The 15,146-nt window shown below is 47.7% G+C and overlaps 2 protein-coding genes across 6 annotated transcripts in view; one reads left to right on the top strand and one right to left on the bottom strand.

Annotated features, from left to right (window-relative positions):
- Positions 1 to 4,362, bottom strand: part of SNX33 (sorting nexin 33) — a 47,732-nt gene extending 43,370 nt beyond the window's left edge. For all 3 annotated transcript variants that reach the window (XM_081887687.1, XM_081887688.1, XM_081887689.1), the window contains exon 1: positions 1,841 to 4,362. In XM_081887687.1, the coding sequence (XP_081743813.1) occupies positions 1,841 to 3,269 (1,429 nt within the window). In that variant the 5' untranslated portion in view covers positions 3,270 to 4,362. The remainder of the gene's footprint in view (positions 1 to 1,840) is intronic.
- A 5,139-nt stretch (positions 4,363 to 9,501) lies between these two features.
- SNUPN (snurportin 1) overlaps positions 9,502 to 15,146 on the top strand; it is a 33,948-nt gene continuing 28,303 nt past the window's right edge. The window contains exons 1-2 of one of the 3 annotated variants that reach the window (XM_081887767.1): positions 9,502 to 9,790; positions 14,433 to 14,589. In XM_081887767.1, coding sequence (XP_081743893.1) covers positions 9,588 to 9,790; positions 14,433 to 14,589 — 360 coding nt within the window. In that variant the 5' untranslated portion in view covers positions 9,502 to 9,587. Of the gene's footprint in view, positions 9,791 to 9,879; positions 9,940 to 14,432; positions 14,590 to 15,146 lie in introns of those variants that run through there. The other 2 variants (XM_081887765.1, XM_081887766.1) reach the window with 2 other exon arrangements.

Here is a 15,146-nt window from a genome sequence, read left to right as displayed (position 1 = left end):
GGGCTGAATAATTCCAGGAGCTGAAGGATTCCTCCTGCAGCGAAGATGGTGCCCAACATCTTGCTCTGCTATGTAGTCAACTACACTGAGTCAGCTTTACTCAGAGCAGACCCACTGAAGTAGTGAGCCGGTGGTTGTGTAGTGGTCAGTGTCCGACAAGTGTCATCAGCCCAATGCATCCTCTGCACCCTTCCTTCCCCTTGCTTGTCACAGGGTTTCTTCCTGCTTAGCCTCCCAGTCCTGCTCTGCAAAGCTGCCCTGTCTTTTGTGACTGCATGAGGGTGTTAACCCCAGCCAAGCTAGCAATGTCCCTTTCCTTCACAGAAACCAGACTGCAGCATGAGCAGCTGCAAGGCTTCCAACCATGGCATGCTGTCAAACCAACTTAGGCAATCAGTTGCAGAGGCTCCACAGCAACAAACCAACACAGAGCAGATTTACCAAGGCAGGTGGTGCAAAAAAACCTGACTTAAGGCTACCTACACACAAGAAAGAGCTTGTGAGAAAAAAAGCACTGGATTCATTGGGACTTGCTTCCAAGCAGACACGCCTAGGGTAAGTGTGATAAAAGGAAGTGTCCCTTGTGAAAATGGTCCCCCTTCCTCAAGGGAATGAGTCCAAAAAATACCCACAATCCTTTGCTTATGCTTCCTGGGATTCTCAGCCTCTCACCTATTGTCTGGCCTTAGGGAAGCAATAAATGCCATGGCACTGTAACTCCCAAATGGCTTCTACACTTAGAAGTGGGATCAGTTCCAACAGTTAAATCCCAAAGGAGCCAGGGCCCATTTCCTATGGAAAGGCTTCTAATATTTTTCAGGCAGAAATAATTCTTTTTTAAAAAGAAAATAAAGAAGTCTGGTTGTGAAATACTGATGGGTTCAGGAATTGTCTCCGGGGGAAGCTAGTAAGTTCAAATTCTAATTTACCGGGGGGGGGGGAATCTTATGTAGGAAACCTATGCCCCGCTGGATGTTGCTAGACTCCAGCTGCCACCCCCTCCAGCTGACTGATGCTGAGTGGAGTTGTGAGACCTGTAATGTCTGGGAGGCCACAGGAAGCCCAGCCTGGTGCAGAGTTAAGTGGAATAAATATGTCACCCTTGTTATTGGACCAAGACCCTGGACTCCGTGCTTACTCCAAGGGATGCAGAGGATGCTGAACTCTAACTCACATCAGGCCCAGTCAACATGGCCAGTGGTCAAGGGAGGGTAGCTGGAGCCCAGCATCATTTGGAGATGTCCATGTTCCTCCCTGTCTCTGCTCTGCCATTGATATGGATTGGCAAACCTGCTTGCTCACCATGGAGAGTAGATTGTATGGTTCTGTTTTGCATTATTGAGGGTTTTTTCATTATTTCTATCGGATGTTTTTATCTTTTGCACACCATTTTCAAGGAATCAGCAACAAGCATTTTAAAATAAAATAACAATAAGTGAAAGAATTACATGTTCCTTCCTCATTGGGTTCTGATTCTTTCCTACGAACAGCCTTCTCCAACCTGGTGCCCTCCCAGATGTTTATGCTTATAGTTCTGATCAGCCCCATTAAGAGGAGCTGTAGTCCCAAGCGTCTGGAGAGGGGCAGGTTGTAGATCGTAAGCCCCTCGGGACCCGAATTCCTCCACTCTGCAAAGCACCATGCGAGCCAATGGTCCTGTAGCAGCAACACGATAACGTTTCACACACTCTGAGATGCTACAAGGAGGCACCACTACAGACGGCCTCTCACTCGGTTGTTGAACGCAACACCCAAACCACACCGGTTGCCTTCTCCTCCCAGCAGTGTTTTGCCCCTAAGGGGCAGCACCCTCCTGGATGGCTGCGCGCTCTGCACTTACCTTTCTGAAGATGGATGATGTCTGGGAAGTTGGAGAGGAGCCCCTGGTACAAGGAAAGCGTGTCCAGCATGAGGAACAGGTCGTTCTTGGGCTGCTCAGCAAACATCTCCCCCACGGCCTCGTAGGTCTTGCCCGTGTGCGAGAGGGCACCGTTTAGCGCACTGAAGCTGTAGGGAGGGTCCATCTGGAAGGACTGGCTCACAGCCTGAAAGGCGTTGCCCAGCTTCTGGAACTCTTTGCGGAAGCCGCCCAGGTGCTTCCGCACCAGCTCAGAAGCCACATTGGTCAGCTGCAGCACACTGTCGTCCATCTTCTTGCTGAAGGCCTTGAACGTGTCCACTCTGTCCTCCACATCCTGCAAATCCTGGTGCTCCGTCGGGATCTGGAGGGTCAGCAGGAAGCTGGCGCCCACCATCTCATCCTTCTCTGCCCGGCGCTTCCCCAGCTTCCACTGCTTGTCATCGCCACAGGTGAGGAAGTGCTGGAAGCCCTCGTACTGCGACAGCGTCGGGTGGCTGGTCATGTGGTCCATCCACAAGATCAGCCGCCGCTTGCGCTTCTCAATGAAGTCCTCCTCAAAGCGCCCCGTGGCCTGCTTCTCGGGCAGGTGGGGCACAGAGACGACGGTGAACTTGTGCAGCAACCGGTTGTACAGCCAGTCAAAGTGTTTGTACCGCCGGTAGACTGGCGAGTTGGTGCTGCTGGGCGTCAGCCGGTAGGAGATGTAGCTCTTGATGCCTTTGAACTTGGTCTGTTTGGTGGGATCCTCCACGGAGCAGACCAGAGGGTGCGGACTGGGCCTCCACTGGGGCCCACTGGGGCCCATGTCAATATAGTAGGTCTCTGAGATCTTAGACATCATGGGGACATCACCCAAGATGAAGGCCTCCACCCCAGACCGGACAAAGCAAGAGAAGCGGTTGAGGTTCCTCCCCACCACGCTGCCCCTCTTGGAAGACCCAATGCTGTCCTGCCTCTCCAAGGAAGGCTTGGGCCGGTAGCCCATATTGTACGGCCCAGGGTAAGACAGGTGCGGGGACGGGTGCCCGTTGGTTCCAGGCCTGCTCCTGGGCTCCTCCACCACAGTGCTGCCGTCATCCCACTCATCCCAGTCATCATCATCGTCATCTTCGAAGCTGCCCTGGTGGGAGACACTGGTGTTGGACGGGGTTCCATAGCAGGAGGAGCCATTTCCAGGGGACCTGGCTGGGCTGCTGGAATAGTCTGAGTAAGTCGAGGCTGTCCTGGAGCGAAGGATCTCCACGTAGGACGCGGGAAAGAGGCCTGTCTCGCCACGGCTATTGGTCCCCTGCAACCACCCGTCCAACGAGTTCTCACTGAAGATGACCAGCTCTTCGTTCTCCTCGATGCTGATCTCCTCCTTGTTTTCGCTGCGGAAGCTGTAGAGAGCTCTGGCTTTCATTGCCATGGCTGCTCACTGTGGCACAACCCGCTGCTGACACAAAAAGGTCTCCTCACCACAAGCACTGCCGTCGTTCCTTGAATACTTAAGTCCCTACTTAAGCACAGCACTTGGCATGTGCCTTAAAATCTGAAACACTTTTGCGAAATCAAAGGGGTTTCATAGACTTTCCCGGAAAAGACCAAAACAATTTGTCTCTTTCTTCAGATTCAGTCCTGAGGTTTATCAGGTCCAACAAGTCGGCAGGCTTTGGTCAAGGGTGACCCACTGAGGGCAAAGGAAACAGCATTGTCAACCCCTGCCCCCCTTTCAGGTTATACAGGACTTGGTCAGATCCATGAATAATTTAGAAAACTGTCAGTCCTGTGTTGATTTTATCTTGCAAACAAGTTATTCCTGAACCAAACCTGAGGTATCCATAAAAGTTAGCAGTCTCCCATTAGGTGAGTGATATCCAAGATAGGGCTTTTGTAAGGAAAGTTTATCTTTCAAAATGTATGTATATTTTTAAAATTAAATAATTTTGCTCAATTTCATCTGAAAGTAAATCCAGCGTAATACACTATCATGGTGCTGGGGGAAAAACGCCTTCAAGAAGAATTAAAAAAGAACAACTGAAAAAACCCTACTGTTGTTATTACAGATTGAAATGTTTTGCAAGCCTTTGCAAGCCTTTTGGGTCTGATTCGAAATCCACAACCCTCCAGAGGGGTTAAATTAAAAGTCGCAAGTCCATCCAAAGCTGAATGGGTCACGCCTTTAGTCCTCACAATAACACAAACATGCACAGCCCCTCCTATTTCAACGGGGCAAGCACAGAGTTCAAGAGGACTTGTTGATGTCTTTTGCCAGGAGGGAAGAAAATGAAATAGAAACCAGAAGAAGTAGTTTGCTGCTTTGCAGGCCTTGGGAGGGCGAAAAGGCAGGAGGATTCCACGCAGCAACGTGACTTTCTTGTCCCCCCCCCCCCTCTCCAAATAGATCTCCTCGCTTCCAGGGATTCCGCTCCGCCAGCTGAGCGTTAAATCCCTCCAAGGCCGCAGGTGCCTTTTGCTCTGGACTCCTTCAGAGCGGATCCCGCCAGCCTCGTCCGAGGGGTCTCCTGAGAGAAAGGGGCGAAAGAGCGGGGCAGGACAGTCCTTCGCGCGAGGCGGTGGCCGCTTCCCGGCGCCTGCGGAGTCCAAGTGTCAAGGGCAGCCCCCGGGCGGGCGGGCGGGCGAGCGCGGGTTCCGTCCCGCCGCGCAAGGGGAGGCCGAGCGCCGAAAGTTTCCGCGGAGTTGCTGCGACGGAGCCCGGCTGGTTGCGCCGAGAGCAGGATCCGGGCCAACGGGGGCCACTTCCGCCGGGAACGAGGCCGGGGCTGCGGGGAGGCGGAGCAGCCCTCGCCCGGCCCCCCGCCGGCGGCCTCAAGCCCCGAAGCTCCCCGGGGCCCCGACCCTCCGCCGCCTCCGCCTTCTCGTCGGGGGCGCAGCGCTGCTCTCGCTCTCGCGGCCCGGTCGCGCTCCGTGACGCGCGCCAGGAGCCGGGCAGCCTCGGAAGTTTGGGGCGCCGGCTGCCGCCGCGAACACGCGCGCACGCTCCCGCCCGGCCGCGACCCAGAGCCGCCCCGGCAGGCAGCGAGGACCGCGGCTGCCCTCTGCAGCCCGCTGCCGGAGCCGCGCCCGCTCTCGCGGGGAAGTCCACGTCAGGCGGACTTCAAGAAAAACGAAAACACTGCTGCTACAACTCCCATCATCCGCAGCCAGCTGAGAGCTGCGAGGTGGATTTCGCAAGCTGTGCTCTACAGCCCACCGGGGGCTGTCAGCTTTGTTCAGGTGACCCACGGCTATCTTTAAGAAAACGTGGTCCTCCCGCACCCTCCCGACCACTGACGTAGCTGGTATGGAGACTCCAGCTTTTCAGTTTTGCTTTTAAGTTATTCCAGCCAATTAACACAGACTTTGCTTAGGAATTACATGGGATGGGAACATTTAATTGAAAGCAGTCATTTAAATTGGGCTCCCTGTGGTTTTCTATGCACAGGGAATGAGTGAAATATGGAGGGGCACGCATGTCTTTCATTTGCTTGTGCACCTGCAGTCCAAACACTGAATGATTGCATCAGTGAAAGGCAGACCCCTGGAGTGAACGTTGCACCCCAGTTCTCAATGCACCCCAGAAAATCCTGCACTTATTTTGAAGTTCCACTGAATACTGTGTTAAGATTGTAGCTGTACAGCCTGATCCTGTTTGTTAGTGGTACTTACTGCCCTGTTGTGCTTACATAGGTAAAGGTAAAGGTACCCCTGCCCGTACGGGCCAGTCTTGCCAGACTCTGGGGTTGTGCGCCCATCTCACTTAAGAGGCCAGGGGCCAGCGCTGTCCGGAGACACTTCCGGGTCACATGGCCAGTGTGACATCGCTGCTCTGGCGAGCCAGAGCTGCACACGGAAACGCCGTTTACCTTCCCGCTGGTAAGCGGTCCCTATTTATCTACTTGCACCCGGAGGTGCTTTCGAACTGCTAGGTTGGCAGGCGCTGGGACCGAGCAGCGGGAGCGCACCCCGCAGCAGGGATTCGAACCGCCGACCTTTCGATCAGCAAGTCCTAGGCGCTGAGGCTTTAACCCACAGCGCCACCTGTGTCCCAGGTTACATAGGATAGAACAATACTTCTATCCTATACGGATTTCAAGCTCACTTGGATAGAAGTATTGTTTATTTAAGTGGAACTTGCTTCCAAGGAAATGCACTTTAGGGATTCAGGTCAGACTGGCTTGGTGTATGCTAATCCTATATGCAAAGAAAGAACTGATGCGCCAAGGGTGACTCTTTGTGTAGACAAAATGGCACCCCTCCCACATAAGAAGGAGGCATCAGCAAGCTGGGGGGGGGGCAGACTCCAAGGTCTACAAAATACAAAACAAAAAACACCCTACCAGAGTAATCCAATGTACGTCTTCTCATAAGGAAGTCCTACTGTGTTCAGTGTGGCTTACTCCCAAATTAGTGTGCAGGTCAGAGAACGGGTTGCAGTCTAAGGAAAGGGCATGAGGGGATAAAAAAAACCAACCCCATGAGGAATGAGACCCTCCGTGGGCATGGATTGCTTACCGAATAATGGGAGGGCCCCAAAGAAGACTGGTGGGGTGGAATGGAGCACCCTGGAAAGGGGCATAGCTGGCACCCTGAGCAAGAGCACTCTGCGCTGCAACATTGTGCTGCAGGTTTTATCCCACCCTGTAATGCTGATGAAGAGCTGATGCTCTTCCTGCTGCCCCTTTCCCCTTATGACAGTTGTGGGTATCTGAACAAGTGTGCATGCACATGAAAGCCCATACCAATAACAAACTTAGGTGGCTTCTAAGGTGCTACTGGGAGGAATTTTTATTTTATTTTTTGACTACGGCAGACCAACACGGCTAGGCAATGGAGAGAGAGAATGACGGGCCCAGGCAAGCTCTCTGACAGAATGGGAATTTAAACCCAAACCTCCCAGGTGAGAGGTTAAATCCAAAGAGAGTCCTACTCAGAGTAGGCCCAATGAAATTAATGGGTGTGCAGAATAATTTCAATGAGTCTGCTGTGAGGGGCAATAACTTGATACTCACCTCCATCCATTGCAGTCTGTTGCAGTAAATATGATTATCAGAATTGATTTGCAGCTCGTGGTTCCAACTCTCATTTATAGCTATTTTAGATTGCAATCCCATCAGGAAAGACTGCTGCCCCAGGGACTTTATCAAGGGCCATATGCATGGACAGGCAGTATAAATGACGCAATAAAAATAATAAGGTCCACAATGCCAGTCAGGAAGGTCACATGTGGATGCCTGCAAAAGCACATTTCATGTTAGCTCTGCTTCTGGGGGAGCAACTGCCAGGCAGTGCCATCCTATGCATGTTCAACCAGAGGTCCGTCTGTGCCCCATGGGGCTTATTCCCAAATGAATGGTGCATGGCCTTGCAGCCAGGATACCATTGCGCTCTAGTAGCCGCTGTTAGCCTCCATGAATTAGTCTAATCCTCTATGAAATCCATCCAAGTTGGTGGCCACGGCTGCCTCTTGTGGAAGGGAGTTCCACAGTTTAACTATGTGAAGAAGGACTTCTATTTATCCGTCCTGAATCTTCCCCCATTCAGCCTCAATGGATGTCCACAGGTTCTAGAAAGGGGGAATCTTTTCTTTAGACGCTTTCTCTGTGCCGTACACAATTTTTTACGCTGGCTGTCTCCTTGGGGCAGGCGCTCTCTTCATTTCCGCCTTTACCAAAGCGCTTTTGGAACTACGACCTTAAGCAAGCGGCCGAGGGGCGGGGTGGAGAATGCGCATGCGTCCCCCCCGAGGCGGGGAGAGGCGGGCCGGGGGAGGGGCTTTTCCTGGCCCCGCCCTTCCGCCTCGCCGAGCGGCGAACTCCGGGGAAGAAGCCGGTTGGCCGAGGCGTGACGGTCGGCCGCTCACTCCGGGCCCTGAACTCTGCCGGTTCGAGTCCCGCCGGGAGGCAGCGAGGCTCGCCTGGTAAGGGCGCCTGGGAGACCCCGCCTCCCGCCTTGGGTGGGCGGCTTGGCAGGCGGGGGGCGGCGGAGGCGCAGCCTGGGGGGGGGGGGATATCGGACGGCCGAGAAGCATCAGCGCCGCCCCCGCCCAGCCGCGGAGCCCCGGCCGGGCGACGGACCAGCCTTCCTCGGAGGGGTGCGATGCTGTGCGACTGGGAAGCCCCCCAGGGCGTGTCATCACAGTCGGAAGAGGTTAACTTCGGATCTGGGGCTTATTTCCTACATACAGTGGTACCTCGGGTTAAGAACTTAATTTGTTCTGGAGGTCCGTTCTTAACCTGAAACTGTTCTTAACCTGAAGCACCACTTTAGCTAATGGGGCCTCCCGCTGCTGCTGCGCCGCCGGAGCACAACTTCTGTTCTCACCCTGAAGCAAAGTTCTTAACCCGAGGTACTATTCTGGGTTAGCGGAGTCTGTAACCTGAAGCGTATGTAACCCGAGGTACCACTGTATATATATATAGAGAGAATAAAGATGGTGATGCAGTGCCAGGCGCTCCCTACCTACATGTAAGTCTACCCACCCGCCACTGCCCAGGAAACTCCAGGAGCCCCCCAAGAGGCCGGTGTTTCAGTAGGGAGTGTAATTCCTGTCACCCCCAACATCATGCGAAGCCAAAGTCCCGCTTTGGTCCCCTGCCTTTATTCAGCTTGGGGCCCAAGTGTGGACAGGCCCCGTTTCCTGTCTTAGGAGCCCTCGCCAAATGGCACCTTGAGAGGTGGGCAAGCCTATGCCAAAAAACCAGGCAAAGTTTCAGCCGCCGTCTGGACTCCATATGGTGCCTTGCGTCCAAATGTTGATAGAGACCACCAAGTCTCATGCAAGTTTGGCAGCGAGAGGCAGATGAACCTATGCCAAAAAAAGGACGAAGTCATGCCAGGCCATGTTTTGGTCTCCCATCTTAATTCAAAATGGCACTTGGCATCCAAATGTGGGTGAAGAGGCTGCCCCAACTTGGGAATCCTCATGCTGAGTTTGGTGATGACAAGAGAGACAAGCTAGTTAGCAGAGACGCTAAGACAAGCTAGTTAGCAGATTTCAGTCCGTTAAAGACAAGGCTTTCTGCACCTGATGAAGCAGACAGATTCATCGCCGTATAAACGTTTATGGACTAAAAGGCCATTGGAGCAATGAGAGGGAATCTAATTTTGGTCCAATAGGCTGCTTTCTTCACACACACCTTTGACCTGCATCCAGAGAAACAAGTGGGATCATCAGAGTTCAAGGACATGTTTCAGCCAGGCAAAAACTCGGGGGCCAGTAAGGGGCATGGCCTGGAGAGAGTGACAAGGGCCAGACAGAGTTCTGAAGGGCACATTGGCCCCTAGGTATGAGACATTCCTGGCTCAGAGCAGTCTTCCTCTCAATTTAAGAGCTGTGAGCTTCATCTTTGGCCTTCCTGGAGGTATCCTGAGTAGCCACTGTAGGAATCGTAGAATCGTATATAGTGGTACCTTGGGTTACAAACACCTCAGGTTACAGACTCCGCTAACCCGGAAGTAGTACCTTGGGTTAAGAACATTGCTTCAGGATGAGAAAAGAAATCGCGCGGTGGCAGCGGGAGGCCCCATTAGCTAAAGTGGTACCTCAGGTTAAGAACGGTTTCAGGTTAAGAACGGACCTCCAGAATGAATTAAGTTCTTAACCAGAAGTACCACTGTAGTTGGAAAGGACCCCAAGCATCATCTAGACCACTCCTACAGGATGCAGGACTAGATGGACCTTTGGTTGTGTTTGCATTGGCTTGACCTACTCTGAGCTGAACCAAATTAATTCTGCTGTACCTAAATGTCTTGGTCTGGCTTTCTTTCCCCTGTCTCGCCTACAGAAACAATGGAGGAGCTGAGCCAGGCTCTCGCTTTCAGCTTTGCTGTCTCCCAGGACCTCAACAGCACAGCAGCACCACACCCCCGGCTGGCACAGTACAAATCCAAGTACAGCTCCTTGGAGCAGGCAGAGAGGCGACGGCAGCTCCTTGCATTTCAGAAAACGTAAGGGGCATCTCTAAATGGCTGTATTTCCATGTTGTTGCGGGTATTATTTATTTATTAAATTTCTACCCTGCCTTTCCTTCAAGGAGCCCACTGTGGCACACATGGTGATTCTTCTTCCCATTTTATTCTCACAACAACCCTGGCAGGTAGGTGAGGCTGAGAGACAGAGACTGGTGAGCTTCATGAATGAGTGGGGCTGGAATCCTGGGCTCTCAGGTCCAATGCAAATTCCACGTTCAAAACGAAAGAACGCTAATCATAGTCATTCCACATAATTAGGCAACTATAAATCTCCCAAAGCGGCATAAAAAGGAGCCATGAAAGCAAATTATATATGAAACATTGGATTGTATCCAACTAAGTTCTCCTTGGAGTAGATCCATTGAAATTAATGGACCTAAATGAATAATGTTCATTCGTTTCAATGGATTGGCTCTGAGCTCACACTGACTACATCTCATTGTCTTCTTGTTAATCTATACAACAACCTTGTAAAGCAGGCAAGTACCGTTACTGCCATATTGAAGACAGGGAGTGGGGAATTTAAGAAGCAGACACATTTGCCACTCAGTTACCTGCCACACTCACCTGTCGCTCAGGAAAGATAATAGTTAATATATTTTAAATATATATATAATTGTCTGCAGGCAACATGCCAGGTGCTGTCTCTTAAATTCTTAAATGCTTATCATTTCTGGCCTTTAGCTGTTGTATCTGAAATGGACTCTACCTGTAAGATGATGTAGTTCTCTTCTATCCTCTTCTCATATTTTTGACTAACATTTTAGTCTTTTTCTTTCTTAAGTTTAAAGCCTGCAACTAGCCCAAATTCCGTAATCTTCTCTATCACTATTGACACACTTTCTTTTGGGTTCTCCGTGGTTATAGTCAGGTCACTGGTGAAGGCTTTTACTTTGAAGGTCTTGTTTCCAACAACTATACCCCTTATTATACCCCTTCTTTTCTTTTCTTTTCTTTTCTTTTCTTTTCTTTTCTAATGTTCGTATTCAGAATTTCCAACACCAATATGAATAAAAATGTGAATAAAGGACACCCCTAGCTTGTACCTCTCTTTATATTACAATTTTCTGTTAGATTGTTATTTATAACTAGCTTAGCTCTTTGTTGCAAGTATATTGCGGTTATGCCTTTATAAAAAAATTCTCCCACTCCTATAATTTCTAATGTTTTTTCCACAAACCTCCAGGAGACATTGTCAAATGCCTTCTCTGCATCAATAAATAACAGTGCCACCTGTTTTTTCGATTGTGACCTCCAGATACTCTAGAGCAGGGACGTCCAGCTCCCAAGAGACTGCGATCTACTCCCGGGGTGGGGGGGGACTGGCAGTGATCTACCCATGGGGGGGGGGAGTTCAGAGTTGTTGAACTTTTTTTAAGTTGTTGCCCCTTTTTTAAACAGTAAGTGTGCAGAATTAAAATAAATTGCTCACCAACAACACATTCGCTAACACACAAACACAGCGACGCAGGGAAAGGCGGAAGGGTGGAGACATGATTCTAAACAACGCAATAAGGATCCCATGGTTGACCATGATCATCCTGTGGTCAACCAGTTGGATACCCCAGCTCTAGAGTATCTATTACATATCTCATATTATTTTTCATATGGCTTTCTGGGAGAAATCCTGCTTGGTCCTCATGAATATAGTCTTTCAGTATGTGTTTCAATTCACTTACTATTATATCTGTGAATATTTTATAGTCATTTTTAAGGAGAGATATAGGTCGGTAATTCTTAACTGATGTTTCCTTAGGGATTAAGGTTATATAGGCCTCCTCCCATGATTATGGTAGCTTCCCCGTACAGTGGTACCTCGGGTTACATACACTTCAGGTTACATTCGCTTGGGGCCTCCTGCTGCTGCTGCTGCTGCGCGGTTTCTGTTCTCATCCTGAAGCAAAGTTCTTAGGTTAAGAACTGAGGTAATATTTCTGGGTTAGCGGCGTCTGTAACCTGAAGCATATGTAACCCGAGGTACCACTGTACTGATTTATTAGACTTAAAAAGGTAAAGGGCCCCCTGACCGTTAGGTCCAGTCATGACGACTTGGGTTGCGGCACTCATCTCACTTCATTGGCCGTGGGAGCTGGCATACAGCTTCCGGGTCATGTGGCCAGCATGACTAAGCCGCTTCTGGTGAACCAGTGCAGCGCACAGAAACGCCGTTTACCTTCCCACTGGAGCGGTACCTATTTATCTACTTGCACTTTGACGTGCTTTCGAACTGCTAGGTTGGCAGGACCTGGGACCAAGCAATGGGATCTCACCCTGTTGCGGGGATTCGAAGTGCCGACCTTCTGATCGGCAAGCCCAAGAGGCTTAGTGGTTTAACCCACAGCACCACCCACGTCCCAACTTATTAGACAGAGGGTTTTAACAACTGTTTGGCTGGCATGCTTACTTATGCTACGGTAAAGCTAGAGTTCTCAGAGATTTTACGACTCATGTAATAAAAAGATCTCTATATGCAGTCTGGACAAAAAATAAGGGTATCCTGGAACAAAAGAAACCCTGGTGGTTGTTGCCGATGGGAGCCATGACAGTAAAGAAAATTAACAAGATGGTTGAATGGGTTACGTATAAAGAAATTATCTGTGAAGAAGGAAACCAACTAAGACTCAAAAATTTTGAAGAAATAAGTAAAGTCAACAATTGGTTACAATACCACCAAATACGTGACTTATTTAAACAAGATAAAAAAGGGCTTTAGTAAAGAACCTTCAAGATTCAAAAGTGACTTGATGATGACTTGTGAAGTGATAAGGGAAAATTTAATAAAGATGTTTTACAGATGGTATTTAACACCAACCAAAATATGTAAAATACATAAAACAAAATCAAATCTGTGTTGGAGGTGTAACAAAGCAGAGGGGACATTTATACATATGTGGTGGACATGTGATAAAATCAAAGGCTTCTGGGATATAGTGTATGAAGAGTTAAAGAAAATGTTTAAACAAAACTTAAGAAAACAGAAGCTTTTTTATTGGGGATACTAGACATAGATACTGCCAGAGAAAATAAGAAAATATTCCTTTACGCCATGGGAGTGACGAGAACACTAATTTCCAAAAATTGGAAAAAAGAAATAATCCCGACAAAAAAATAATGGCAAGAAAGATTATTTTATTATATTAAATTGGCCAGATTGACAGAGGCAATTAGGGGTCAAACCAAACAAAAATTCCAAAAAGAATGGGTAAAACAAAGAGAATATTTTTAATAGCAGTGCCCTCAAATTAATACTTGGACTTATTTTGATTGATTTCTGCAAAATAATTTATGGTACTTAAGTTAAAAACAAAGAAAAAGGAGTAATAATGAACTAAAAAGGAGACGGTTTACCAAAAACGATAAAAGAACCATGTTGAGGATTAAATCAAATGGAAGAAAAGAAGAACTGAAATATTGGGGGGGGGGTATGACTATTTGTTTTGCATAAGTTTTCGTATGTTATGTTTTATTAGTACTTTTTGGTTTGTTTTATGTCTTGTTGTTTGTTTCTCTCTTGATTCTGTATTATTATTTTTATGTTCATTTTGACAAGTGTGTGTATACGTGTTGTAAATAAACTGAATAAAATTTAAAAGATGATAGATGATAGATAGATAGATAGATAGATAGATAGATAGATAGATAGATAGATGACAGATAGATAGATAGATGATAGATAGATAGATAGATGATAGATAGATAGATAGATAGATAGATAGATAGATAGATAGATAGATAGATAGATAGATAGAGATGATATATAATGACAACAAAACACTGTCCAAAATGTATAAAATTTTATTAGAATGGTCAGTGAAGTATGAGGAGGTAAAATCAGCCATGGTAAAGTGGGAAAGAGATCTAGGTCATAATATACAACTCTCAGAATGGCAAAAATTGTGGAGGGAAGATCTTAAATTCACAGCATGGAATAAAATTGGTCAGCTCAGATTGAAACCAACAGACCATAGCAAGACCAACAGACCATAGCAAGACCAACAGACCATAGCAAGATTGAAACCAACAGACCATAGCAAGACATCAAAGTCAGTGTTAATTCGGACTGCAAAAAAAGAAAAAAGAAAAAAAATCGAGATTTTGAAAGAAAAAAAAACTTGTCAACTTTTCTGTCTGAATTTTCATTTTTTGAAATATGGCAACCCTATGTTAATGAAAAGTTCAGATGAGACAGAAAGTGTCAGCCTGGCAGGCAGACTTATGAAGGCAGGATGCTACCATACAAAAGCTGCACAGTGGATTTAGTATAATAGTTTTAACTATGGAATTGATCGCTTTAGGGCTATTGCATTTCTTCCTTAATTTATTGTTCTATGACATTTTCCTTACTATCTCTGCTTTGGAATGGTGGATTGTTCTAATACAGTAGTTGCATTGTTTACTGATTTTGTTTTGTTTTGTCTTTTACCCTTGTTTTATTGGATTTTTTAAATTTTTGTATATATTTTTTAAATAAAATATATTTAAATAAAAAATATTGTTTGTATGTCACCCCGAAAGCTATTGTTACTGGGCAGCAGGAAAAGGATATAAAGAATTTTCTTTCCTATCTAAGTTGGTGGGAAATTTCAAATCTTTCCTTCTTTTTCTTTCTCCTGACAAGTAAGCGATTGGATTATGTCAACCATGCTAGGAGGCTGGCAGAGGATGATTGGACAGGCACCGAGGAGGAGGAGGAGGAGAAGGAGAAGGTGGGGGCAGACAGTGCAGACATGGAGATGGAAGTCGGGACGAAGCTACCAAAACGCTACGCCAACCAGGTGAGGGGGACTGGTAGGAGAGAGGAAAACTGAGCAAGGGGAATACTGGGCTCCAAATAGAAGCCAGCCCTTGTTGCTTTTGTGTATATGAGGTATCATTCTGATTATTTCCCTCCTGGGACATAATTTCCCCCAGAGCCTTATTTGTTAGCAAAATGTGAATTCAAGTTTCTGGCTCTTTAGAGTGGAGGCAGGAGGCTGTAGACTTGTGGTTCTGAGAGCAGAACCTAATGGTTGATCTACCTGAGGAAGCGGGTCAGAATTAAAAAGATGAGGTACAAATACTTCCCCCAATCTAATCTGACAAACTGGGAACTTAATAAAAATTATCTCTGTTCAAACAATTATAAATTAATTCCCCCCCAAAGGCTGAGTTATATATATTGAGAGAGAGAGGAGCTAAGCCAAAAGTGTCTCTGAAAAGCGCTTTTCTTATCCCTAATTTGCTTCCTGTGTTTCTTATTTATAAATTCCTTGATAATCTTTGGAGAGTGATTTGTCTTGACTTTTCTGGCGTATTTGCAACTGTAGGAGACTTTTTACAATCCCAATCAAAC

This window comes from Podarcis melisellensis (assembly GCF_964234715.1).
Source record: "Podarcis melisellensis genome assembly, chromosome: 14".
Classification (NCBI taxonomy): Eukaryota; Metazoa; Chordata; class Lepidosauria; order Squamata; family Lacertidae; genus Podarcis; species Podarcis melisellensis.
Note: the sequence above shows the minus strand (reverse complement) of the source record. Positions and strands in the feature narration are given on the sequence as shown.